The sequence below is a fragment of the Ptiloglossa arizonensis genome, chromosome 4 (genome assembly GCF_051014685.1).
Source record: "Ptiloglossa arizonensis isolate GNS036 chromosome 4, iyPtiAriz1_principal, whole genome shotgun sequence".
In the NCBI taxonomy this organism is placed as follows: Eukaryota; Metazoa; Arthropoda; class Insecta; order Hymenoptera; family Colletidae; genus Ptiloglossa; species Ptiloglossa arizonensis.
In genome coordinates this window covers 11,061,925-11,089,908 of record NC_135051.1, presented here as the reverse complement: position 1 = coordinate 11,089,908, position 27,984 = coordinate 11,061,925, and the positions used below count along the sequence as shown (strand labels likewise).

The 27,984-nt window shown below is 31.6% G+C and overlaps 4 protein-coding genes and 2 long non-coding RNA genes across 11 annotated transcripts in view; 2 read left to right on the top strand and 4 right to left on the bottom strand.

The window, feature by feature from the left end:
* The window catches only part of Rep (Rab escort protein), a 32,191-nt gene extending 28,300 nt beyond the window's left edge, over positions 1 to 3,891 (top strand). Inside the window, exon 11 of one of the 2 annotated variants that reach the window (XM_076308356.1) lies at positions 25 to 3,891. In XM_076308356.1, coding sequence (XP_076164471.1) covers positions 25 to 192 — 168 coding nt within the window. In that variant the 3' untranslated portion in view covers positions 193 to 3,891. The remainder of the gene's footprint in view (positions 1 to 24) is intronic. The other variant, XM_076308357.1, reaches the window with a different exon arrangement.
* Positions 3,892 to 6,508: 2,617 nt separating this feature from the next.
* On the bottom strand, positions 6,509 to 10,023 carry Nd-b22 (NADH dehydrogenase (ubiquinone) B22 subunit). Its single transcript, XM_076308359.1, has 2 exons — positions 9,677 to 10,023; positions 6,509 to 6,925 (listed from the first exon to the last, which is right to left on the bottom strand). Exons 1-2 carry the CDS (start codon positions 9,784 to 9,786, stop codon positions 6,601 to 6,603), a joined length of 435 nt encoding a protein of 144 aa, XP_076164474.1. The 5' UTR covers positions 9,787 to 10,023; the 3' UTR covers positions 6,509 to 6,600.
* A 3,189-nt stretch (positions 10,024 to 13,212) lies between these two features.
* Positions 13,213 to 15,646, bottom strand: Nprl3 (GATOR complex protein Nprl3). Its single transcript, XM_076309127.1, has 7 exons — positions 15,295 to 15,646; positions 14,870 to 15,141; positions 14,707 to 14,802; positions 14,415 to 14,633; positions 14,019 to 14,352; positions 13,764 to 13,940; positions 13,213 to 13,707 (listed from the first exon to the last, which is right to left on the bottom strand). Exons 1-7 carry the CDS (start codon positions 15,454 to 15,456, stop codon positions 13,333 to 13,335), a joined length of 1,635 nt encoding a protein of 544 aa, XP_076165242.1. The 5' UTR covers positions 15,457 to 15,646; the 3' UTR covers positions 13,213 to 13,332.
* Positions 15,647 to 16,257: 611 nt separating this feature from the next.
* LOC143145604 (uncharacterized) lies at positions 16,258 to 25,939 on the top strand. 4 transcript variants are annotated; one of them, XM_076309129.1, is made up of 6 exons: positions 16,258 to 16,467; positions 16,876 to 17,113; positions 17,332 to 17,434; positions 23,237 to 23,489; positions 23,873 to 24,026; positions 24,111 to 25,939. In XM_076309129.1, exons 1-6 carry the CDS (start codon positions 16,273 to 16,275, stop codon positions 24,308 to 24,310), a joined length of 1,143 nt encoding a protein of 380 aa, XP_076165244.1. In that variant the 5' UTR covers positions 16,258 to 16,272; the 3' UTR covers positions 24,311 to 25,939. The 4 variants fall into 4 exon arrangements, with proteins under 4 accessions (XP_076165244.1, XP_076165243.1, XP_076165246.1 ...); XM_076309128.1 differs by having other exon boundaries at positions 23,237 to 23,501; XM_076309131.1 differs by lacking the exon at positions 16,258 to 16,467 and adding an exon at positions 16,502 to 16,648 and having other exon boundaries at positions 23,237 to 23,501.
* LOC143145607 (uncharacterized) lies at positions 16,760 to 24,247 on the bottom strand. 2 transcript variants are annotated; one of them, XR_012991739.1, is made up of 6 exons: positions 24,189 to 24,247; positions 23,803 to 24,007; positions 20,064 to 20,147; positions 19,862 to 19,994; positions 18,287 to 18,587; positions 16,760 to 18,196 (listed from the first exon to the last, which is right to left on the bottom strand). It is a non-coding gene; the product is annotated as an uncharacterized LOC143145607 (long non-coding RNA). The 2 variants fall into 2 exon arrangements; XR_012991738.1 differs by having other exon boundaries at positions 18,287 to 19,994.
* On the bottom strand, positions 25,936 to 27,535 carry LOC143145606 (uncharacterized). The gene is made up of 3 exons (XR_012991737.1): positions 27,044 to 27,535; positions 26,722 to 26,814; positions 25,936 to 26,627 (listed from the first exon to the last, which is right to left on the bottom strand). It is a non-coding gene; the product is annotated as an uncharacterized LOC143145606 (long non-coding RNA).
* Positions 27,536 to 27,984: the final 449 nt, after the last annotated feature.

Genomic DNA, 27,984 nt, shown 5'->3' with positions numbered 1-27,984 from the left:
TAAATAATTATATAACTTTTCAAGGCAAAAGCCATTTTCGAGGCAATGTATCCTGAGGATGATTTCCTTCCACGAGCACCTGATCCAGAAGAGATTGTGCTTGAAGGAGACGAAGCACCAGGACCAAAGTTTGAGGCAGATACAGAGGCTGAAGAAAAACAGGATGTCGAGAAAGCTGAGAAAGAGGAATAATTGGTCGTTTTTTCGTCTTTTCATCCTGTAAAAACACAGGCCAGTTTCCTTAGCCGCACACCTCTTTCTATCCAAAGTTACACGCGCCTCCTTACGTTTCAAAGTTGGGTAATCTTTATCCGAATAATTGACGAACTAATTTTTACAAAACTGAATTATAAATCATGCCATAACCAGTACTGGACAATATATAAATAATGTTAAATTAAAAAATCCTTTAAATAAGTATCTAAAGATAAATTAATTTGATTTATTTTAAAATAATCTTTTAAAATATTAAATTAACAACACATATTTGTTATTGTAGAAAATTAATGCAAAATAAATCATAACTATACAATCGTAGTTCAATATGTCTATTAAATGTTTCTACTAGATATATTTTAATTTTTGCCAGTATACAAACTTCAATTACACTATATAATTAAAAATATTGAATTAAATACTTTTATATAGGGTAATTAAATTTTGTATAATGAAAGCAAACAAAATATAACTGGTTGAAATGTTTAATAAACAAATTAAACAATGCATGTATAGCTATGATTTGATTTGTTTGGTTTGGTTTAAAATATTATTTCATTTAACACTCTTTATAGATGAAACTGTTTATTCGAGAAGATTTTATTTCCTTAACATGTTTTATGAAATAAAAGAGTAAAAATTGTTCGTGAATTTTTGAATAAAATTTCAATCAACTGGCGCTCAAGTCTGCGTTATATTCGCTCTTTTATCAAGTTACAGAGTGGCCAGCTGAAAGCATTCGTTTTTCTTTCTTTTTTCTGTGGCCAAAAATGTTTCTTTTTCTCAAATGTTGAGTTTCGGGGAAATGAAATGTAGTTTTATAACATGTAAAGGAAACGTGGAAGGATCAATAAATCATTAAGGAAAATAATGTTTACTACCTTAAATAGCATTTGACAACTAATACTCTATTAAACTTGAATTAAGTTTGAGCTTAATTCTAGATAAAGTCTGAATTAATATATATGTAAATAATTTGATGATTCATATATGCAATCGGTTTCTAGTTTAATCGAAATAATTAAGGCCTATTTGGCACCGATTATGTTTATGAATGATAAAATTTTTTAAATACGGTAGAAGCATAAATCTCATTGACTTCTTTCATTGCTCGCGGTAATATTTTGCACGCATGTAAAGAAAAGTATATATCGTTCCACGTTCCTCTACTGTATGAATATTATAAATACATATTGTAATGTCTTTTATCTGATCGTTAATACATATTGTACATCATTAGTGTATTTATTACGTATTCTATTATATAGTATAGCTTAGTGATTACACATTGTTAGCATAGGGACAAATTTTGCCTGCAAAAAAGCAACCGTTCCTCGACAATTTTGTACTTTTTTAAATTAATGAATATGCCTCATTCCGTTTTTGAAATATTAATAATGTCTATTATTATATTACGTTTACCTTCTGTTGGATTCAGAATTATTATTTTACAATTTTTATTTTATTTTACTAATTCTGAGAATATTTCAAAAACTTTATTTTATTGTTGTTATTTTGCTTGTTTCAGTTTTATGTAGTTGGCTTTTTTTTAATAATTATTGACTATTTATTGAATTCTAATTGAATTCTATTTCATTTACATTATTAATTTGGATCTTATTTCAGTGATTTTATTATATTATTTTTGTTGTTTAACTTTATGCAGTTTTTTATATTTCATTTTTCAAGTGAAATGAATTCCATTTATTTATCATTTTAATTTTCATGTATTTCAGTGAATGAAAAGAGAAAGGAAATGCTATCAGTTGGCCCTGTTCGTATACTATGAACATTTTTAGACACATTGATTGTAGAGCGGCTTGAATGTCAGAGTCGATAATCTTTTCTCGCCGTTACTGCTTCGATGTGTGCGCATTTATTTACATTTAACTGATAATACGCCGTACTCAGCATTGAAATACAGTAAACTGATACGAACCGAAAAATAGTAATTCATTTCACCGAACATATTTCCTAAAGAATGAGTAATTATTAGAATTCTGAAAGAAATTGTTCATTGTTTATTATTCCTTTTCTAGATTTAATAAACTATAGTTATTGACTAAAACGTAACTGCAATAATTAACATTTTTTACTTAAATAAGCCTCAAACAGTTAGTAAAATAAAGTTAAGTTCTTTGCATAACTTAAAAATATATTGTTACGAAAGAATATGGTTACGGTGACAACTCTGCGTGATTAATTGGTCTTTAACAACTAATAGGAAATGGTGCAACAATAAGTTTGAATCAGAATCTGAACGTGTTTGACCGGCGAATTTGAACTAATTGCCTGTAGTTCTGTATTCTGTTAATTGTTATCCATTATACTGGATAAAACAGTGGCTACTATGAGCGTAAATTAGGTTGGGAAGAAATATATAGTGTGTGTCCGGACGTGTGATACAAGCGGACAGAAGACATTTCTACATGTAAAAAGTCGAAAAGAGGAAATATTTTTTTGTTTGAAATCTTGTTTTCGAGAAAATTGAGTTTGAAAATTCTTTCGATTACGTGTGCACTATACTATCTTTCCAATTAATTATCCCCTACAAACATTTTTTCACTTACACTCTTATATTCATTGCTCTCTGTAATGTTCACATTTTGTCTTTAGTTGTACAGCTTATTTTTTCTACTTTTAATTTGTTTCTATCGGTCAAACTGTGACAATGACTTTTTGTAGCAATCATGAATACATTGATATGATAACAACGTTAAAAGCTTACAATGGAAATACAGAAACAACAGCTGAGTAATATAGGCAACAATCTGTGGAAGAATACGTATTACAGAAATAGTGTATGGAAAGCATTGTGACTCCTTTGCAGCTAAACAAAAGAATAATAATCGTTTTTGCTCAAATAAAGCGTTGAAATGATGTGACATCGATCCACAACTTATTAATAAGGAGAGCACAAGGATATGTACACATCAATAAGGACGAAACTTTAAACAATTTATTCAGTAATGCAATGTAATAAGATAATAATAATAATAATAATAATAATAATAATAATAAAAATAAATAACAACCACAACAGCATTGATAATAATGATGATAATGATGATAAATCTATATTATCCATACATTGATATTTCTTAAGTATTAGTATATACTTAAATTTGGAGAGTGTCCAGTGCATGCATACTCGAAAGAATTTTCAAACTTGATTTTTTTAAAAACAAAATAAGGCCTCAAATAAAAAATGTTATTCCTTTTTTGGACTTACTATTATACGTAAAATTACCCCTACCCGATTGAACCATCCATCCGGACACTCACTGTATAGTAATTATAACCATTTAAAGGTGTATTAAATGTTAACGGAACATATACACTTCAGTTGGTAAATAATACCTACAGTTCTTGCGGATTATTTTAGAGAAAAATTATTAATTGTATCTCGTTTCGATTTACATGATTTAAAAATACAAACATTAAAATTGGTTTGCAAACTTGCAACTTTTGATCAAAAATATTAAAAGATGGCAACAAAATATTCTTTACTGCAAGGGTTAGTTTTGAATGTAGTGTTTTATGGTGCAGTTGTGATGTATAAAGGAGTTACCTGAATCAAGAAAAAAGCCAAAAATTCATTTACTTTTCAGCTTAAAAAAATCCATATGAAAAATACTGCTTTTTTGTGCAGAATAAAAAGTCTAAACAAATTGATTCTACCGTTTTCAAGATATTTGTCGCTTATTTTAATAATGCAGTTTCGAAAAAAACACGTTTAAAGATTAACATGAACTTAAAGCAAATTTATTCTTGCTTATCTGCAAAGGATTTTTGCACCTTTGTTTACATACTATGCTTGAAACTCGACTTGGCAGATCGTTCTCTATGGCAGTGTATCTTAGAGCATATTACTTCGTAGAAATGTTCACATTATGCATAGTCTTCAATAGAGATAATGTGTTTTTATTGAAGACACAGTAAAGCTGCCAATTTGGCAATAAAAGTGCCACTATTCATAATTTTAGAAATGAAGATTCGCTTTCGCTATTTTCCCGCTCAAAACCACCGACAAAGCGTTCCAACAAAGTATTCCTACTGAGATCTTCATATATTAGTCGAATAATTTCTAAAACATTCTGAAGTAATTCCTTATAGTTGAGGTTGTATAATTTGATGTTATTCATACGTGTTGTTGTTGGAGTGAACGCAACAATGATCTAAAGAGTGCTAGATATCGTTAGCAAATAATTGATGTTTATTTTAAGGATTTTCTTCATAGTGGTGCAGAAAGGTCCGTTTATTATGCGGTCAACGGGTTGGCTATTTTCTTTTAGGGTTTTTCTTTTCAGTTCTAAGCAAAGAGTCATGAAGAGCACATGAGCATATTTCTTTATCTCGACTTTATATCCTTGTACGTACTACTGTCACTGTATACTATAATAAACTATATATTGTATATGTTCTTGAAGACAAGCAAAAAGGAAGGAATCTTTTTTATATATGTAGGGGTTTAGTGTTGCATCAACTACACAGGTTATTAACGACGATTATTATTGTACTTTAAACTTTATTATATAATGAGATATATTTTAGGAACTAGATAACTTAGAAGATTTCCTTGCTATTGTTAAGGTTGTTTTGTAAGATAGTTTTCAATTGGAATTGTTTACAGGCCCTAAAATAATTTGTACAGTATACGTAGGAGGATATGTTTCACTGTGATTGCGGAGTTACAAATGGTACAATTCGGTAGTTTGGCTTTGGAGATCGGTTGGGAGTGCGTGAGTTTTACGTGACCGATTCTAAGTCTCTTCGTGACTATTTGTTGTTATCGGTAAAAGTCTGACGGTGTTGGCCTGTTGATAAAGAAATTTTGTTCAAGTTCAAGAGCATATGAAGTTGCAGAGTTCTTCCATTTGTTGTTCCAGTGATGTAAACAGACGTTTTATGCATTAAATATAAGCATAAACGAAATCTCAGTAGTTCACAGACTCCAAGCTTTATATTTATATTCATATTTAAATAGGGACGTAATTGAAATATTCCTAGTAATACTATTCCTCCTACTATAGCAGAATGCGTGACTCTTTGTCCCTGTGTCGTCCAACGAGACTTCAAGTCAGCGGAAGGCTATACTAATGTTTTAGTACGTGACAGAACAAAGAAAAAATGTCTCGTTTCATACCAATAAGATGATTGTTTTTTACGTTAAGTTTGAACTGTTTAAAGGGAGCCTTAATTTCCAAAGTGCCTGTATGTACATATCTTTCTAAAATCAAGTCTTATCTTGTGCTTAATGCAATATGTCGTGAAACAGGAAATCTCCCAAAACAGTTGACACTAAGCTTTTGTCTTTATTCATTTATTCTGTAATTATTCACTTCGATGTTCATTTCCACATATTCATTATAACTTTTTCTCTTTTACGTACTAATTACGTTTTTCTTGTATGTCTATTTCGTCAATCTATAATTCAAATTGTAATAAATCAAATTAAATTACACGACCGTACTGAATACCGAAAACATTAAGTTTCCGGCAACGCTACAGCAGATACAAAATTATGAAGCATCGAACGACATATCTGTGAACTTGTACATGAGGAACCTCGACACGAAGAAATTTGTCTGCAACATTTATGAAAGAAGTGAGAGAAGCTGACGAACTTGCTCCTAATCGAGGAAAATGGTACGCAATCTCCAAGATATATTACTTTATAAGTGTGAAGAACATCTGTCAGGTTTTTGCACAAACAACCAAGCGCCATTAGAAAATGCATATTTGCAATAGATAACTGTTTTTTCTTTTTCAAACCAACATTTCCGATGAAAATGAATTAAATCTTTAATATCTTTTTCACGTTTTCAGACAACTTCACTTTCATGCTGAAGAAACATTTGAAAAATGCATCATCGAGTGCTCTATGATGAACGATTGCACCATCGTGAGGATCAATATCAGCTATTACGCGAAAAAATAATGCGTTTAATATACCTAGCGCAAATAGTAAAATGCTCGGGTTTATGAAAAACGAGAAGAGCAATGCGATAATGACAGAATTCATAGTGCAATTGATTAGAAAGATTTATAAAATATTACAGAAGAAAGCATTGGAAATAGAAAATGAAATTGGGATACTGTCTTTATTCAATGTTAGTTAGGTCTTAATTTCATTACTTGAAGTAGGAATTGCTGTACTTCAAATATTAAGTGAAAATTATAACTAAATTGAATTGTATTAAACATATATACAGTGTCAAATTTAGATTAAATATTATATATTTTCCTTACTACAATTTTTGTTAATAGCCAAATTAAGTAACATAAAAAATAAGTTGTTATCACTTTTTATTAAATATATTTACATAAATGTTGCATATAACTATTGAAACTATCAAATATTAAAGTATTTTATTTATACATTTATTTATCTTTAGTAACTTTAGAAGTTTCAGGGAATAGCTTATAATAAAGCTTCTCATATTCCTTTTTCAACACTTCTCTCTGTGCAAAATATTTCGGATATCTAGCCTTTTCTGTTGGATGCCAGTGATCCAATACACTGTCTTGTACATAGACTTCACGTTCATAAGCTACCCCGCCCGGAGAATAAGCGAACTTTATTGGATGATAATGCTGGTGCTGAAATAGTTCTTCTTCGCCATCTAATAACAGTTGTTTTGCAATACGGGCATCCACTATATTTCGGTTAGCATCGAAACGTTGTCTCATTAGAACTGCATACCACCTTAATCAAAATCAAAACATTTAATATATGATAATGAAAATATATTATTATTGTTCATTACTAGTTAATATTTAAGTAGTTGTTATCCTTAAAATAAGTAGATTTTGTTTTTGAAATAAACAGATAATTATGAAATATAATAAAAATTTCAAAATTTATATTTGAAAATCTTGGTAGAAGTGCTTATAAATGAAATAATAATTGTGGTAGTCTTCAACAAATGCCATTCTTATATTTCAATCCTTAATTCTGAATCATCTGCAGAATTTATTTAAGAAAGATAGATACCCTGTATATTGATATATCCTTATATTAGAAGTAGTAACGTGCGAATGCTTGAATTAAAATCATTATTTGTAATAACTTTATCATCATTACAAATTAATTTTAAAGAACTGAGTAATAATGAAAAAGATTCCTTGCACAAAATTATACAGATTTTGGAACCATTTCTTTTTGATAATGGTAGAATTAAATTTGGAAAAATATGTTATTATTTTCAAAAGTCTATTAACTGTGAAGTAGTTACATATTTTCATCAATACCTCGTATGAAAAAAAAGGCATTAAAGAAATACTTTGTTTAATTATGAAGTAAATAAAAAATATTCTATCGCAGTATTAATCTGGAATTTATCTTTCAGTAGTGAAACATTCATTACACAGATACCTAATAAATTGATTAATGTAGCAAATCCTTTACAAGCTGCAATTACGTAATTTACAGCAAATCAATTTGTATTATAAGGAATAATATCTCGGTCAACATTCAGTGCACAAGTATTTACAAAAAATTGTCTTATTTAATAGTGGTGTTTCCAGAATTAAATCACTATATGAAAAAACTATATTTAGCTAGAAATGAGAATTTGCAAATTGAAACTCACAAGGGAATGTTTTCGTGTAATGGCAACATCTGTGCCTTCTGAAAGTCTTTTTTAAAACTGACAAAATAATTAGTAAAAAAGAAATAGAAGAAAAAACAATGTAATAAATAAAATATTATTTTTAAACAGGTATGTAAAACGTTAATCTCTATTTTTATTATTATTATTACCATCCTTACTTTTGTCACATTAATAAGTGTATAACTTTATGATTTCTTTTTATATAATACTCTATATACCTGCATAAAAAATATGTAATGAATTAATTGATATAAGTTATAAAGCACTCTCTGAACATTTTTCAAAAAGAATTAAACTATTTAATTTATTCTAATTTATTTGATTCTTTTTTATTCCTTTTGATTGCAATATATTCAATAAATATTGAACAATTCAATACTAGTTTAAATAATTCTAATACTTTTGGAATTATTAAGATATTGATTCAAGTTGGTATTCTGATATGTATTGATATCATATGTTGACTTCAAATCTCTAATATTTCAATACATCATAAACAGTCAAATTAGTACTTGAGCATTAATTGCTTGAAAATCATGAGAAAGGCTGATATCACTCCCATCATTACATGCAAATTCTTATTCAGCTATACTCTTTTTACTTTTGATTTATATACACTCTTGTTATAACAATAGCTACAATCATTTATAAATATCATATTAACTATCCATGAACTGTTTATTACATATAGATTCTATCTTATTGTTTCATAATATGTACATTAACATTTGTTTAATTAGCTTTTTAAGAGTACTTCATGTTTAATACTGCCATTATTGTTTTTTGTAACTATTTTTCTTAAATTAATTCTGTAGATGATCAAAAATTAAGATCATCTTTTTATTAAATTGTAAAAAAGACATTTGTTGAATTTGATGTATATTAAAGCCACAGAATTTTTTATAGTACAAACTAGATTACTATAACTGATTCAGGCACTATAAATTTCAAAAATCAATAAGAGAAGTATAAATCTTTATCACAAATTTTGTTATAAAACTATAAGCTATATAATGCCAACAAAAAACAAAGAAAATATGTATTATTAAATATAACATCTAACATTCAATGAGATAATATATTATAAAAAAACATGATTTTCTCAAATGACTATTCTTAGTTCAATTATTCACAAATAAAAGCTTCATGCTCAACACATTTTAATTATTAGTATTCAAATATGAAAAACTGTGACACAAACTTTATACAGTCTATAAGTCACAAACAAAATTTAGGCATTATGTTACTTTTTATTACGTTATATTGTACTTTGTGTTGCGTTATAACTCAAAATTTATTATAATTATATTTAATAACTTAAATATAAATAACAATAATTTTTCTACCCAATCATATGAGAATATACTATAACCATTTATAAACAATTACCCACTGAGAATATATGGAAAAAATTAGACTCTAGCAGACATAAGATACCAATATATTGAAAAAGATTGCAATAACAATGTATCAATACTGATATTAAATATCTAATACAAATAATTGATTGTATACCTAATTACTCACAGCATGCCACAGAAAAGATTAGGTATCCAATGACATATCAATGCAATATTTATTTACAATATATAGGTATCAAAAATTAATTTTTAACTTACAATTTATAAAACTATATAAATTAATTAAACAAGATCTACGTTTTTCTCAACTGAAAATAATACTATAACATTGTGTATAGCATTTTCTTAATTTTATTAATCCTTAATTCAATTTTTTTTTATTTCAAATTAAAATAATGAAAAGTAAGTTTGTGTTTTTATATTTCTGTCATAGACTGCGTATGTAACGAAATATTTGAAAAAAATGTCAATGAGTAAACATACCTAAACTCAAGTCTTCTGGGAAACCAGTCCTCTGTAGTTCGTAAAGCACGTTTATAAAGCCTACATACTTTTTGGCTATGAGTAGTTAACCCTGATGGTAACTGCGCCATCTTTTTTTTGCTTGAAGATGAACTTTTTTCAAATATTACTTTGTAATCAAAATCAATTATCTAATACATCAATCATAAACTATACAGGACGCGCAAAACCAGATTAGTTTCTATACCATCTTAAGTGAATACTAACCAATTGAGGGGAAAGTTACCAGGTTCTGAGTTACCCTTTCTTCCTCTTACATAAACAGTACTCGCACGCGCAGTGCGATAAAAATACAATTTACTGGTTATCGCACTCAATGTTAGGACACTGCCGAATACACTGTGACGTCACTGGCGTTTGGATCACGTGACAAATGGGTAGTAGTAAAAGGGAAGGAGTGGGGAGGATCTTAGTAACGACATCTGTCGCCTTTGACGCAATGCAACCCCATTTTTCGTGTAAAATTTAAATATACATATGTATATATGGAAATGAAAAATAAAAAAAATTATTATATATAAATTAATCTCACGTGTATGTCAATTCATTTTTATCTTTTTTATATCTCCTTACTAGATTTCTAAAACGTTAAGAGAGATATGGTTATGTACAATACATTTTCTAAAAACTAACAGATGTGTTACTTGAATTGTAATGAAATAACGATGCTAATACATCATGATGAGTAAAGTATAAAGTATTATTTATTAAGTATACACTGTTATATTTTCAAAATTAATTCTGATTCATGTAACTAATATTCTGAATATTTCAGTTAAATAACATATTTAAATATAATACAAATATTCAATATCTAATACATTTAAATGTAGAAATACATTTTAATATTTTTAAATATAAATATCTATGAAATATAAATAAAATATAGTATACATTACAATGCATTAAAATATGAAATTGTTCAAAAAGTTTGTTTCCAGTTGTGTAAAGTTTTATTACTTCCGGTGTGAATTGACTTCACTCCGCGAAGACTAGGCACATTAACCCCTTGACATACAAATAAAATGCGTGTCGACGTGTCCGTAGAATACCATTTGATTTGACTCAACTGTGGACATTCATGTGCAAGCTTAGAAACAGAACGTTTTATTTTCAAATTTACATTGCTATATAACATACAATAAAGTTGATATACAATGTTAATTTACAATAATTAAGTAATACTATAAAATAATAATATAGTAGTTTTGTAAAGTATGATATATCTCAAAACATTTTGGAATATGTAGTGGAATTCGACATGTTTTACACTGCCAAGTTATTTCACTTATATTATGTTTGATGTATACATGGCACCTCTTTGCAAGATGTTGCGTTTTATTTGTCGCAGGTATATATTCGGAAAGACGTGCCCAATTTTTTGCTTGTAACCGAGTTGGGCATTCACTTTGCGACGGTTTGCCACCTGTCGGATAGTTTGGATGGGACAAATTACAGAGCATATTCTCTGCAATATTCAATCGAAAATTCATAATCGATTGCTTTTGTGAAGTAGACAACTTGGGATATAAGACATAAACATTATAAATACTTATATCAAACATATGAAAGAAAATTTTTTTACATACTTTTAGGATATAAAAACAGTTGAAGAATCTAATAGTATACTGCGCGATGTTTGCCGTAGACGTTTCTCAGACGTCATTGTATGTCAAGGGGTTAAGTCCTGTACCATGCGGCAGTGGTTGATCAACATCAGACCAACGTCTGGAGGAGGAGCCGGAGAGCCATTATTTATTGGTTTCCCGTGTCCACCTGGCGTGCTTACGACGGTGTTATTGCCGTCGTCAACGTTTATGGTCGACGGTGCCACTGCCGCCAATTTCTTTGCTGCGAGCGTCGTAACGCATTTCTCAGTGCTCGCTTCTTCTTCTGCCGGGAGGGGGGACCACAACTTTTACCTCTCATTTTATGCGCGATGGGTCTCCCCAAGTCTGCACGGTACCAAACACCGCTGCAATCCACCGCGAAGGTGCACCACTGTTTGACGTGGTTTGTCTCTAGGAAGCGGTAGCACTGAGGTGAACGCTTCACGAGAATTTTTATCCTCATCACTAATCACCCCACCACGAATCTCTCAGCCTTGGCCACCTTACGAGCGGCAGAGAAAAGGCACTGGCTCAAATCGACTCCAGGTCGAAGGGAGGTAGTCGGACTTCGAATTTCAGGTCCTTCGTGCAGCCTCAAGCCTTGGACAGAGTTAACACGATCTTATTACGGGTGACCGGTCGTTTAACCCGTTAATCTCGCGGAGCTTCGCGTGCTTCGTAAACCGGGCGACCATTTTTGGCGAGACGATCTGTCTTAGCCCCATCATGGAGACCGGGAATTCCCAGGACAAGAGCTCCGGTTACCGCGCACCCGTTATCCCCCCCCCCCCCCCCCCAAGGAACGGTCATCGTTATCGCTACCGTCATTGGGGAGGAGGGGCACTCTAGGTGGGGCTTAAGTTCCTTCGCTTCGTCTTTAGCCTTTCCTTGTTGAACCGTCGCCCTCAGCGCAGCCTCCGTCGGGGGAGGCGGTGACGGTCGCTGGACAGTCTCTTTGGTCGTCTTCTTGGCCTTCCAGCCCGGGACCTCCATCCACGTCACTTCGGTCAAAAGCAGAGAGCTTCTTTTCCCCTGCACCGCCCTTGGTCTTGGGGGTAACTGTGGTGGGCTGGCCCTTGGGCCGTCCAACTTCGTCACCCCCTTGCCGACAACAGCTGTCGTCGCATGCTGCAACTACTTTGGAGGTCCTCGGGGCCCACCACCTGTTTGTACAGGTACCGTGCCTGACGGACACCGGTCCGTCCGAATTTCGGTTCTTGATGCGGTCCTGACGTCTATGAGGGGCTCAACGCTCCTTGGAAGGATCACTTGCGGCACCCGTTCCGCAAATACATCCCGGGATAAGTGACGGAAAGCCACGATTCCGAAGGGCGAGTACGGAGCCTATCCACTAAAATAATAATAATAGTTTTGGATTATTTTATTGAATAAATGCATACACTTAATATGAATTATTATGAGGATAAAGAAGGAAAATGACGTGTGGAAATGTTACACTAGCTTCTAAGTGTGTTGATAAAGAATACAAATAATGTTAAGTAAAAGATGAATACAATATGCATTAATTGTAATCTTTGATCGTTGAAATAATTTCATCATTTTTTATCACGCCTCGTATTCAAGAACAAAATACTACAACAATCAGATCATTTTTCTTATTATGTGAAGTATTCGTGATAAATGAGGTACCCCAAATATCGGTAATTAAATGCTCAATCTCGTTATTTCATTAATGTTTAAAACTGTTTGTACAACAATTACCTGCAATATAATAATTATATAATTTTTATTATATTTTTTATTAAAAAAGGTAAAGAATAGTATGGTATTTCTTTAATGACATTTTTCAATTCATTACAATACAATACAAAATTTTTAAAGTGGCACATTACACTTGTTTTCTTTAATTCAATGTAATACTCTCAAAACCCTTTGTTTTTTTTACATAATGTTATAATTGTACATCAAAGTATATTGCAAATCTTTAAATTAGTATTTACAAAATATAATTTATACACAATTTATAATAAATTTAAAATTAAACTATTAAGAATCAAATTGACTATAGAATAGAGCTATAGCAGGGTCTTCACATTCACATGTAATCAATACATCTCGAAATTTATCCAAAATTTGTAATAATTGAGATCTACGAATATTTTCTAAATACATAATTTCTTCTAAATGATGTCCTCCATTAAAATAACCAAAACGACATAATCTGTCAAGCAATTTCCTATCATCAGATGGAATATCATAATCTTCTGACTGATAATTATATATTCCATTTTCTTTATGAAGATTCAATGATAACTCTTCCTTTATATCTGTTGAAATTCCTTTTGGAGCATCATTTAAATTCCATGTGCTGCTACTTTCTATGATATCATTTAAGTTATGATTCATTTCATCCTTTGTATCCTTCAAAAAGTAGATCTTTAGTTAGGAAAGTCTAAAAAAAATTTCTTTAAACTTACCAATGATGTTCGACCATGCACAGTTGGCATGTATTGTACATATGTATGCAATTGTAAAAGTAAATGATTCTTTAATAACCATATGACTATTTTCACTAATTGTGTTTGTTGTTGAGATTGATTCAGAGGATTTAATTTCTGACTTATTGATGTTGGTAACGAAAAGTCGCTAATAACCTAAACCAATTTATAATTAAAATTGTTTTTATATTTAATATAAAGTATATTCAATAATATAAATAACTTTTTGCATACTTGTAAAAGATCAAGCCCTGGAAATTCCTCAGAAAATGTTTCTAATAATTGATTTGTTATAACAGCATCTGGTGACACAACATAAACATTGCTTTCACAAAGAGGATAAATTATAGTAGCTTTAGCCCAATACACTAAATGACCAGTTAATTGAAAAACCTGAGTAAGTGTAAGATCAGAATCAGCTGCTAAACTCTGTAGACTTTTCAGTGGACTATACATTTGAATTAGACGTTTGAGGGCTGGAGAAGAATCTATTGGAAGTGTATCCAATAAATCTAAAGGTTCAATAAGTAACAATAAGCCATGGTAAGGTCTTAAGCTATTTAAACACCTACAATAAAATTTAATATTTAATATATTACTTCAAGGTTTAAATATTATATTAACACTAGCCTGTCTATTATTTCTGGATTGATAACGAATCCTTTCTTATGAGATTGATGAACTTTTTGTGGGAGGCAGAAACGTACTTGAATCCATTTATTAATCATAATGTTAATTATACCAGAAGTGCTTAGGCTACTAAATACAGATTTTAAATCACGTGCGAGCAAACTTCTTTGTAATATTAATTCATATGGAGATTCATCGCAATCACTTTCACCTTCTGATCTAGAAATATTTATCAAAGAATTCTAATTACCAGTTTTTTTTACAGAATAACAAAAACTATAATTCCATATACCTAGTTGCAACTTCATCATGAGTTGAAACCATAATTCTTATTTCTTTTGTTACGAATCCACATCTCTTTTCTTCATGCCTCAAAGCTATACCTAATCTAAAAAGAATGACACATAAAACCTAAAGTCTGTTATATATTTTCATAAATACAATATACAACAAACCTTTTGCTCAAATCATAATAGCATTTTACTATAGAATGACTAGCTTGTGCTTGTAGAGCAAAGACTATATTGAAAAGCATGGAAGAATTAACTTCTTTCAATCCACGAGATGGAACTAGAGTTGGATGTCCAACGAAACGAACATCGTTTACTTTTAATTCAAATTTTTGTTCACATAATTCTGGTTTAACAGCAAATAATGTTGACAGAACTTCATCGGTTACTCCCGTTAAGTTTCCATTGCTTATATTAGAGGTGAGAAAAGGTAAAGACTGTCAATGAAGTTTATTAAATATTAAAGTATCTTATTTGGCAATATTAATATATTAGAATATATGTATAGGACAAAACAGATTTATATTCCATGTTAGTAATTTTACTGTATACTGAATAAATTTTATATGATAATTTAACATAAAACTGACCTGCAATAAATCTTCTGCAGTAGTTAAAGTATAAGGATTCTTCCTTTTAGTACATTGATTAGAATCTCGTGTATGTTTTGCTACATATGGATAACGAAATAAAAGTCTGTCACCTTTACTATCACTTTTTACAAGAATTATACTTAACGGGTTTATTTCCATAATCGTGACCAACTTATCAATACAGAGGTTATATTACAAGCTCACTAGCAATAAACGCATAAGTGATCAAAAGATAAATTTGACTTTTATATGATTCAAAAACAAAGTATTATCGACACAATAATTCACTGTTACTTTAAATATTAAATACAAATGATATTTTTTTATTGAAAAGTTTTTGATAGATTAATCACAACAGTGTTGCCGAAACCATGCGATTTGTATACATTATGCTATATTTGAATCTTTAAAGAATAACGTCTATTATAGCAAATTTATTACATACAATTTACATTGCAAAAGTATACATATTTTTTATGTATAAAAAATATAATAATAAGTATAATATGTAGTTTAAAAAGTTAGTTTCTGCAATTTTTTTGTTCTGTGGCTATAGTTACAACACACATGGGGATAGTTTATAATTCTTAAAAATACAAAATCTTTTAATAACTTATGCTTAATTTAATTCAAAATGATACAATTGCTTTATTTGATTTTGAGAATTTGGAGAATTTGCTAATGAATATGTCCAATTGCACACATGTCTGCATTACTGAACTTTTAGTTGAACGTTTCTGTTGTCCATTCGAATTCATTGGCGTGGTTTATTGACATTTACGTATTATATTATATTATTTTTTGTTTGAAAAATGTATGCGTTGTATCGAAATTATGATGTAGTCGAAAATCAATAAAAGATTTATAGGAATATACATCTGCCATTGTAATTAGTTTACACTATTCAATTGCGTAAAAGAAATATTAAATCTGGTATTAAGATAATTTACATTCCATGTTAATTTGTGATTACGGATGAAGCGTATAAAATACTCAAAAAATTGCTTCATTGTCGAATACATCGATGACATTGTTATTGGTATAGATGTACAGCGGGACATAGGCCGCGAAATTTTCTCCTGCCGCTCAATACGACAACGCGTGCGCTTTTCTTACAGAGAAGCCAGTAGCCACCCTGATGGTGCTTTCACACAAGGGTATTGCTTGGCGGTGAGAGTTTACTTTTTACTGTTATCGTTGCATGCTTTGTGCCTGGAAGCAAGTAATATAATACTAATCGTGTTGCTTTTATAATTTACCAGCTTTTGCGGTTAAAAATACTATATCTCGAAGTGCTAATTAATTGTAAAATAAAAGAATGGAGTGTAGACAAAGTGTTACAAATATTCGAGTATTTAATTTTATTATTTATTTAAATCAAAAAAATAATTCGATTCATAATATAAATTGCTCCTTTTAAATTAACGTTTCCTTTCTCCCCGAAAATGTTTAGAAATGCAAAATTGAAAGGTCAACGTCTAGTAAAAGAAATCGATTAATTTTAGTCTATATGTTTAATTATTCGATATAATAAAAATATCAATTATTAATTGTTTATTTTGCGAATCTAAATTATAGATGAGAAGTTTTGATTTAACGATGAATAATTCTGGCTGTGCATCTTGTACACTCGAACCTCCGCCCGACATTCTTCACATACCACCACCACCATTCCCGGCTATTCTTCAACAAAGTTCCGATTTTTATCCACGCACGGATCTGCTGTCGTTTCCACCGCATCTTAACGATAGCCCATGCAAGCATTTCTGCGATCGTCGCTCCGAAGGAGTGCAATACATAGAGATGCCGCAGCAAGGTCTATTTTCAAACTAATTATGTTACATTAAGTTATTCGTTTAATTAAAATAATTTGCTTGTTACATTTACTGTAATTAACTTCCTACCGCGTTATGCTATGAGTATTTTCTTAAACAGGAAACAGTAATAAATCGTAGATATCGTGTCCATTTTTATTAGAATATTACATTTCTTTTCTAAGAGTAAACGTAACAATACCTGTCACAATAATTTTAGGTACGGTCTTCGACGACACGTGGTTGCTAGTCTTAATATCATCCTGCGTCGGTGTGATTTTCATAGGCATAATACTAGCAACGTTACTCTTGAAATGCAAATTGTGAGTATAGTCATGATCCCTTATCCTTTAAAAGGTATATGAAAACAAATGCGACCGAAATTGCTGTTAGATACAAAATTACAGTGTCAAAAGCATTGTTTCGTAATTTGATATTAGGTCATGCCGTAAGTAATGTCGAAGGTGGATTTGCATGTAAAAATACAACACTTATAGTTACTTTTAACAAATGATATACATATATTAATCATTGTTTTCAATAACTCTCTACCATCTCTCTCGGCAATTTTTTAATTCCTCTTTCAAGAAAGTGTCAAATCTTCGTTTGATCGAATTAAAATAGAAATCAATTCCAACCAGTCCCTGTTAATAAGATTATTTTTGATGGGTATATTACTATTGGTACAAAATCAGAAGAATGGGACGAGTATGAAGTCAGCTCCCAGTTGTGTTTAACTTTTTCCTTTGTTGTGGTTGGGTCAGCGTTATTACGATGAAAGAGAATCCCTTTACGATTTACTTACGATAGTTATTTTTCCGTGTGTTCCAGAAAAGTTGCACGTACTCTATTCAATTATCGATTGTAGGTGTCAATCTTAGTAGTTAAATTCGAAAATAACTTTCTGGAATTATTTAATTTGGCGTACTATAATTTGGAAAGGAGTGATTCCATGTATAAAATTAAATCGAAAATATAGAATAAAACTTGTTCACACGACCATCAATTATAATTTCGTCTCTAGCAATGGTAACCGCTAAACGCACACTGTCCACGTGAATTGCTTTGGTCCGGAGTATTCAGCACTTAAAGAGTTAAAATTTTCAAAATGATTACATTATTTGCATCTTATCAAACACACGATCAAATTTCACGGAACTGTTTATCCCGTTTACCTATTCTGCTTATAAGGTTATTATGAAAAATAGATGATTAATATGTTGATTGCGCCAAAAATGGTGAATCGAAATTATCCGTTGAATTTGTCATGAAAATTTTCCACGAAACCCGTTTTCCAAGTCTCGTTCGTGCTGGTAGAATTCATAAACTCTCTTAATTTCCATTATCCAACTTTCACGGTCGAGCAGACCTTAATTGGTTTAAAACATGTGCCTCATAAGCCACATGAGTGTTTTTAAGAGCATTCGTAGCTCTTTTTAAATGATTCATTTTTTTAAACATCTGCGACATGAAATACTGCAAATAAATTTCATCGAGATTCATTTTCTATTATTTACTTTGCGATGGAAATATACGATACAAACGCCTCTAATAGTTGATTTACACCGAAGAAAAGTACATTTGACATCCACATAGAGCCGATACCGTAATCGTACTATAATTTGGAAAGGAGTGATTCCGTGTATAAAATTAAATCGAAAATATAGAATGAAACTTGTTCACACGACCATCAATTATCAAGAAAGACGTCTTTCAAAGTTTTCTGCGCATGCGTGCACTCGAGTGATCGTAAGTTTTGAGTTTCGTCTTTGCATATCTGCGAATGAACGAAAATTTTTATTCAAATTTGTATTTACGAACATGTGGAATACCATGATTTATTTTGTAGTAATTTTATTATCTTATTTATCACTCATTGAAATATCAGACTTTACTAAGTTTTTGCAATGTCGAGATTTGCTCCTTGGATGAGAAAAATGTGATACCACTATGTCTGTAGGAAATAGCGTCTAGAGAGACCGGTATTTAAATCGCTATCATCTGAGTAGACGCATAATTCAAATAATAGAGTTCTTGTAAAGAAAATGTTTTCTTTGTTACTAAAAGAAATTTAGTCTTTCAACATAGCGGACAATTACTGTATTTCTTTCAAGAAATGAAAGACACATCCTGAACAAGTGATACGAATATCTATTGAATTATCTAGTTGTGGAGGCCACCACGATCGCTAGACCCAACACCTCTTGACTTTTTTTTTATGGAGTCCTATCAAATAGTAAAAGTTTATTCTAGAATAACTGAAGCATCGAAGAACCAAAAACAATGATTGCTGTAGTGTCCGAATGTAATTAAAGACGCATAACGGGCTGCAAACACTGTATAATAATTTATTTTACAATTGTTAATCATAGAACTGTCTCATCCTTACTCACGAATCCGTTCAAATTGAATACAGTCTACACGAAAATCCGTCAAATATATTTTTTCGATAATGGAAGGTCGTACCGACAAATTTTATTCTATATTTTCGACAAATCACTTCCATTCTGATCCTATTACGATTAATAGGACACGCTCTCAATTTACTAGTTTCATAAATAAATGTTTTGGACAAACTTTGCTCTATTTCGAGTGGAACATTTTACGGTTAACATGGTTTTCTTCAAGGTCAAAGAACTTCCGAAAATATAAAATTAGTTCTACTTTTTTAAATAAGTGGATCATTCAAGGCTATTTGAACTCGGATTTCATTAAATGTCTAATAAATTTGCGAAACTTTTTCACACCACCTTGAGCAACATATTGAATAATTTTATCCATGTCGTCCTGTATAGTAAATTGTACTGTGTAAATTTCGTTTTTTAGGCTAGTGTTCCTCCCTCACTCACTCATGATCCACTTCTAACATGGGGCGTCATTTAACTGTAAAAAGTCAATTTTAATGAAACATATGTATCTAATATAGTTTTTATACAAATATTTTATTCGTACTTTTTTTGATTTGCTATGGTGCATATCTAGGGAGTGAAATCAGCTTTTAAAGTTGGGTGAGATGAGACACATTTTCTTTAATATCTAAAAAATAATGAGATCTAGAGAAAAGTTGTTTAAACATAAATTGCATACTTTTGAATAATAAATTTAACCTTTCAAATAGTATTGCAAAATATCAATTTGTTTAAACGATATGTTAAAAAATCAGATCAATTTTCATACAATTTATTGTTTCGTATCTTTATAAATTTGCCAATATAAACTATAGATCAATATGAAAAATGCACATATTTAAAAATGTTGATTTGATGCTTTCAATAAAAGTTATTGTTGGCACAATAAAATCAGCTTCAATGAAAAACGCGAACTTTTTATATTACAGTCACGTATTGTTAATTAGTCCTTGGCTATCAAAACTTGTCACCACTGGTGGAAACGGTCCGCAGTATTGTTTTTGATTGAAAAGGTAGGAAAGACTTTTAGAACAACTGCCTCAAAACTCTCTACAACTATTGTTAAATATTTCTTATATTTGTTTTGCTAGTAAATGTACTAGTTCAGAAAAGTAACTAACTATATTGAATGTAAATCTTTGAAACTGTTCTGAAGTTCGATTTTTAATATGTTTGTAAGTAAACATTTAGTAGCTTTGAAAAGATTTTATGTGCCTAGAATAAATAAAAAAACGGAAAAACAGGAATGTGGAATAAATATAGTACAAAAAATATTTTACAAAATTAACATAATAATGGTATTCTATGAAAAAATGGAGAAAGCATAAATGCGTTTTGCGCTGCGAACAATTTATTACAATTAATTCACTACACAAAGAGCAGATCATGATTTCTATACTAGTAAAACAATTATCAACTGGATTATTAAATAGATTGAAACTACTGTTAATATAACCACAATGTAATCAAGCGTATTTAAACAAATTTTTGTATTTGAAAGAAGAGAATTGATTATGTGTCAATGACTGCAGTTTAATTATTGAATTTCTAGAATGTAAAGTAATATTTAAATTTAAAATTATGATTAAATCGGAAATTTTTGGGGAAAATTTTTCCATATCCTAACACTATATGCATCTAATGACTGGATAAAATCCGTGGTACTTTTTGGGATTTGTAAAATTTCTATCTGTTTCTTTTCTGGTACAGAGTTTTGCAAAACTTCTTGATTCTGGCCACTCGATGAATCTAACAACAAAACGCTATTTCGTGGTATATTAAATAAGAGATACTTATTTTAGCTATATGTTCATGTGTTTCTTGGTCAATTTTCCTGATATAGAAGTAGCAACGATTACAGTTTCATTTAAAATAATAAATAATGGAACATAATAATTAAAAAAAATATACCGACGTAAAAACTCTATTGCTATAATATTCCCATTGTTTATTAGGAATATTAGGATCCTCGTAGTAGATGCAAACTGCAGAGATAAACTGCAAGATAAAAAATAATTTTACTTTTTTCCAGAGCGTCGAAAATTTTAATTTCGTTACTAATGCAATTTCTTTTGCATTTTTGTACACACGTGGTTAAACTTAAAAGTTTAGTAAAATCATTCTGCAATCTAATCGGACACTCTTATAATGTGATGCTATATTCACTATGCTATACACACATGTAAACACTAGAGATCTTAATCTCGCATGTATTTAAATACACGTGTACACGTGTAATTATCGACTCCGAACTTTAAACTCCTTAAATTCTTAATATACGAGTATCTGTGAATATCTCTATTACACATAACACATTTACATGCTTAAACTTAGCATGTTTATGATAATTAATCGATAAGAACATAAATATACTAAAATGTGTATGTATACGTACATACATATGCACGCATTTACAATTCGTGTACACATATATTAAAAAGTACACATATATTTAATCTTTTAACAGACGGTATGTGTGTATTTTAAGAACACAGATTTTTAATTCCTCAATACACGGTATACATGTACTATGTACACGTATATTTTAAATACGCGTTTAAAATCGTGACTTCTAGTACCTATCTAGATACATATGCAGAGTGTTCTGTACCACCCGTCTACCTCTATTAAAATGGAGGGAAATGGCTTTTATAAAAAAAACAGAAGATTTTATTAAATAATTCGAATATAGTTTATCGCGTGGTAATAGTTTAAATATTCGGCACCGATCGAAAACAGGATATTCATACCGGAACTCGAGTTTCTTTTAATGAAATATGATATTTTTTTATTACATATTCGGATTCTACGTAAATAAAATATAAAAGTTTCGTTTCGAACAATTTTTCCGAAAATGTCGGAAAAATATTGACGACAAGATGAATATTAAAGTATCAATTTCTCCAAGCAATTCGATTATTAGATACTAATGAAATTCTTCGAGTAGTCGATTCCTTTCAAAACAAAGTAGATGTAGAGTTTGTGTCTTACAGAAACTCTCGATTTTAATAATGGTGGACGCGTGGTTTGACACACACTGTATATAACATATAAATAAATTATACCTATTTATCTATTTTATTATTATAACATTTTGGTAATACTTTTCACGGTCCACTCAGAAGTTTCTGTGATTCCGTATTTGTTTTTTATTTATGGCCTCGCAAGAAATATAGCGTGGCTAATTGGAGGGGCCATATAGTTCGAATTCAGAATCGCTGCTCTAGACGACCCCATTCGAAGGAATCAAGATCCTTTCCCTATTCAGCGTCCAGGAAACAGTACAAAGTACAATAACTTGGAAGCTACGGTTTACATACTTATAGCTGGTTGAAATTATCAATGTTTCAGCTGTACGTTTAGCTAAGAAATAGAATATGGCTCCGTTTAAAGTAACAAAGGTGACATTGAAATCTCGGAGGTGTCTCCGCCCGGAATAAAACCGTACCGACCGCAAGATGTTCCCCTTAAAACAGAGCTAGTTTTATCTAAAACGTTCATTTGAATAACTAGTAGTTTTGGAGATAATCGTGTGGAGTGATTAAAATCAGGAAGTCTATAATCCGCTACGAAAACAAAGTGTCCGATTTTTTCGAACCAAGGTAAGGAGTGACACTACTTGTGGTATGATCTAATATTTTACGCCAAATAAGCGTATTAATTAATAAAGAGGACAAGATCCTCGGTGTCACGAAATAACTGATTATCATTCTGTAGTAATAGAAGTGGTAAGAACGGCGTGATTTCCATGCCGAATGCAGCATCTGGTATGCAAACGAAAAATGGAAGGATTCAAAATGAAGCTGTTCTTTATCCTTGTGCAACTGACAATATGCAAGATAGTCGTGTTATGTGGGCTACTCTTACACCGCGGGGTACCACCAGACACTATTTAGAGGAACATACCTATGAAACGATCGGCGGTGGACAATTCCACAAACGTGCCTGTTCAACTACGCCAACTGAACATGTAAAACTTAAGGCAATTTACTGATATTACGTTTGTATATCCAGTATTATTCTTATGCGTTACCAATTTACAAAATTTCGATGTTGTTCTCTTTAAAAAAACTATGTTGACAGAGAAGGCGGTAATTCATTGATTTCTTCCTTCCTTCAAATAATTTCTACATTATTCGTAAAAAATTGAAGACAATATATACATTGAATGAAATAAAGGAACCGGACAAATACAAAATGGGCTTGCAGATCAAATATATTATAGAATGTCTATGAATTGCCAACTTTATACAAATTTGTGCACAACAATGCGGTTGCTTAACTGATTGTGTATTCCCCGCGTGAAATGCGGAAACGTTTAAAATATCTGAAGATAGGTCATCGATTTTTCAGACTTATGCGGACCCACCAGTTACGAGCCCGATTCAAAATCGGCCGAAGGACGATAAAGCGTTTGATAACACGGCGTTTGTAGACTACGAAGAGCCTCTGTCGATAAAGACTGACTATTATCAACTCAATGATGTTCTGGAACAAAATGATTCAGGCAATATTTCATCACTTGTTATTTTAATCGATGAATTTTATCGATGAGTATAGTTCGATAAGTTCAATTTTATTTTATTTGTAGGCATACTCTCGATACAACAAAGAGGGACATTACGCCCACGCGTCAGTTCACCAACAAGAATCGAACATCCAAACTTACCTCCGCTTAATCTTCATCCGAATAAACGTTCCTTTCGTAAAGGTTCTGCTACACCACAGACATCGGATACATTGCTTAGACGTAGTAGCATTACATCGTCCACTTACATCCCTACCATATAAACTTAACCTTTGATCCCTGTTGTACTTAAACGCTTATACAAAGAGAAACATAAACAACACTACGTTTTCAATCTGTTATCTTCACACCAACTCTCTTTGAGCACGTAATAATTGTGCAAGTTAAATAAAGCGACATAATTGTTAAAAAGTATATGTAAATTACATAGAGCGTGTCAAAAAAAAAAATGTGAGATCCTCTCTCAAGATCAATACCTCGTTTGAAGGGAAATTGAAAATCATATCATTTTCCAAGCTTATTTATTGAAATATGAGCAATTAATATTTCACTCGAGTTCGCACTGTTAAATCTCAGATTGGAAAATGGAAGACACGTTAATTTTACATTGGTATGAAGGATTGATCTTGAAAAATGGTGTCATATTTTTGTAAACACTCTGCATACTTCATAATTGAAAAACTACAAAACTAGCGACATAATCGAATTAAATGTACTTAAATACATGTACAGAGCGGACTATTTAAATGAAAACATCTAAATATCTTTTTTGTTGATGGATATATGAATAAACTATTCAGAACAAAGTTGAACTGTTCGAAGAAGCAAATATTTTGATACGAAGAAAATTTTCAGCAAGGTTATCTTTTTCATAAATTTAAGGATATCAATGATTTTCAATACGAAATCGTATAGCTATTTTTAAGACAAATTTAATGACATATTGCACTGGATGAGATATTTAGGTATTCCCATTTAACCGGTCCACTCTATGTGTAATACTATACACACACAGTGAGTCCTTGAATTACACGAATTCATAAATACGCGGTTAGGTCATTTTTTATGTCCTTTACATAATTGTATGTATGTACCTATTTATATTATAAATATAGTTTCCTCTACTTCATTTTTTCTTTACATAAAGAAGTACACGTAATCCTCTTTAACTTCAATTACCTTTTGAAATTAAAATTGTATACCGAAAGTACATCGTATTTATACCATTCGATTTACGCGGGAAATTTTGAAACGAATTAATCGCGTAAGTAGGGGACTTACTGTAATGCTATTATTACTATGATGTTATTACGTAGAATGCCCAAAAAATATGGGACAACGCGAAACATGCACAGTTTTTTATAACATAATAAATTAACGAATTCGTTACAATTTTGAAACATGAAACTTCGTTTTTGGGATACTATAAAGGACGCGTGCTCAGCTAAGAGTTTACTGTGAAGTGACGCGGACAGCACGCGTCGAAAATCACAGCTGTAAATTTTAATTGTTTATATCTCGATAACGAAGCCTCAAAGAGGAAGACTCGGCTGATTACGTATCGATTTTAACGCTTTTTCACATGGTGACACTACGTTGAAAATAAATCGACAGGTCTCCAAGCGTTTGTGTCAAAGGGCCTTACTACTCAAGATTTGAACGTTTGAAATTGAGAACATTGTGTAGTGGATAGTCTGGAAAACTATTCTTTCGTTTATGGAAATAATTCAAGATATACATAGAAACTAAAATAATGAAAAAGTATTAGAAAGGAAATTCTTAAAAGAAAATTAGAAATCAGCTTCTAATTCGAGATATATACATTACTTGTGAGTATGTATTGAATTTAAATTATATACAAAATATAATACGTAATAAATCTTCGAAGTATACTAGTATCAATTTTATTAAAAGCATTCGAACATGAAATCAGCAACCAAATTAAGTGAACAGATATTAGACATGGTTGTTTTTCAAGTTTTATGTGATCGCATGGCTGCTTTCAACGTCCAATGAAATCTCTCGATTTTTCCGTTATTTTGAGGGTGGTATGCCGTGGTATGCTGGGGTTTGATTCCGCAAAAATTCATTAATGAACGAAATAGCTCCGATGTAAATTGTACTCCCCGATCCGTGATAACTTAACTCCAGAGTGGCTACCTCCTGATAAGGGACTCCAAATCGAGTAATCCAGGCCTCATAAAATACCTTACCGACCTTCTCTGCTGTTATACTTTGCAGTGGTATCACTTTCATTCATTCCGTATAACGATCTATGCACGTCAAGCAATAGGTAAAGCCATCGGATGGTGGATATGGCCCGATTAGGTCCATGGTCTGTGTACCATATTGAAACTTTCGTTCGGTTCCTGGTAAATTCTTACCAGTGTTACTTTATTCTTTTGACAACTCTTGCATGTGTCAAATGTCTTCTATGTATTTAGGCTCTAATTACGAGACAAGGTAATTACATTTTGTGTTCTTGGTCGGCGTAATGTTGTTAATTTCGAATTCAGCTTCTACTTGATAAAACCATATTTCGGGTTTTTCTGACCAAAATGGCGGGATTTTTAAGCTCACCTTATTTGTTTTCATCACGTCGAAAAACAAAAGAGCATCTTTAGTTGTTAAATGAATCTAGTTACCGGTATGATGTCGGTAACTAAATACTTACCGTTGCACAAAGTTTAATTCTTGGATTATTCTCTTCATTTTTTCTCAATAGTTTTGTTTTTTCGACTCTTCGTTAAAAATTTTGTTCCAAGCCCTGTAATCAATCTTTATAAGGAACTAAAATTAACAAGATCAAATTGAAGTTTTAAAGCAAGAAACAAGAATATATTTGCTAAAAGAGCGTTTATATTACAATTTTAAAATAGTGAAAAAAGTTGACTGTTGGGTACCGCAGAGTATTTTCTTCATTATACAGATATATTTTGAGATATTTATGATGTTACTACCGCCCCGATGTTACAATCGACCCCGCTCTCCTTTACCTGCGCTGTATTGGCAAAGAGGCGACGGCGCGCTGCTGACACTGCTCGGCGGATCAGGACACCACCTAGCACACCTTCGAGGTAAATGTGTCCTGATCGGTATAATTGGGGCGGATATCTCGCTGCCGAGCGTGGTAAGAGCCATGTTTTTCTCGCTGTCTTCCAATGAAAATGCAAGAGGGCGCGACGATCGCGCTGCACGAGGGAGGGGGGAAGGGCAAGCTTTGTTTCCACCCCAAGGGATCGGGGGAGTCTTGAAAATTTCCTTCACGTAAAAAAAAAATCCCAGCGAGGCTGAGAAGTACTGAACAGGACGTCGACCGTCCCTCTCAGAATTCGAACTGGTACTCGGTGGTATTCGTTCAAACAGTTTATCTGTTCCAAGTGGAGGGAAATCACCCGGCTTTCTGGTAGCGGCCGAAAAGCTGCAGGTAGCTGTCAGTAAGGATATCTTTAGACCCAAACTCGGTTTGGCACGTAGTCACCCCTAGATATACCTCCGCATTTGGAAACACCGAATGCGAAGTATATTAACTAAAACTCCGACTGTGGCCATTTTTTGGGAAGAAATGTTTTTCTAAAAACATTGAAGCTTTCGCTGCTGCCCCCCCCCCCCCCCCCATACAGCAGGGTTTCCACGCTCGTTCACGTTTTCGTTGGGAGGGAGCGGTAAAACAACCTTCCTCCGAGAGCTACTGCGCTAATTGAGGGGTTCACCCCCTTCCCGGTGAGGCGCGATCAATAAAACACAAACGATAGCCTCGCCTTATGAAAAGCATTATATTGCTACTAAAGAAGCAGTAACTACTGCACGTGTCGAATTACACACAAATGTGAAAGACTAAATATTAAAAATACGAATATCATATAAATACTAAAAATACTTAATATCATTTTAGAATCTTTAAGAATGTTTTATGTTGTTGTTATTTTAAATATTT

Coding starts and splice junctions, on each gene's coding strand:
- Nprl3 (XM_076309127.1), bottom strand. CDS start 15,456: ATGGAAATAAACCCGTTAAGTATAATTCTTGTAAAAAGTGATAGTAAA. Junction 15,142..15,294: donor CTGCAGAAGATTTATTGCAG/GTCAGTTTTATG, acceptor CTTCATTGACAG/TCTTTACCTTTTCTCACCTC. Junction 13,941..14,018: donor CAGGGCTTGATCTTTTACAA/GTATGCAAAAAG, acceptor AAATTGGTTTAG/GTTATTAGCGACTTTTCGTT.
- Nd-b22 (XM_076308359.1), bottom strand. CDS start 9,786: ATGGCGCAGTTACCATCAGGGTTAACTACTCATAGCCAAAAAGTATGT. Junction 6,926..9,676: donor CCCAGAAGACTTGAGTTTAG/GTATGTTTACTC, acceptor ATTTTGATTAAG/GTGGTATGCAGTTCTAATGA.
- LOC143145604 (XM_076309128.1), top strand. CDS start 16,273: ATGAAGCGTATAAAATACTCAAAAAATTGCTTCATTGTCGAATACATC. Junction 16,468..16,875: donor CACAAGGGTATTGCTTGGCG/GTGAGAGTTTAC, acceptor TCTAAATTATAG/ATGAGAAGTTTTGATTTAAC. Junction 17,114..17,331: donor CATAGAGATGCCGCAGCAAG/GTCTATTTTCAA, acceptor CAATAATTTTAG/GTACGGTCTTCGACGACACG.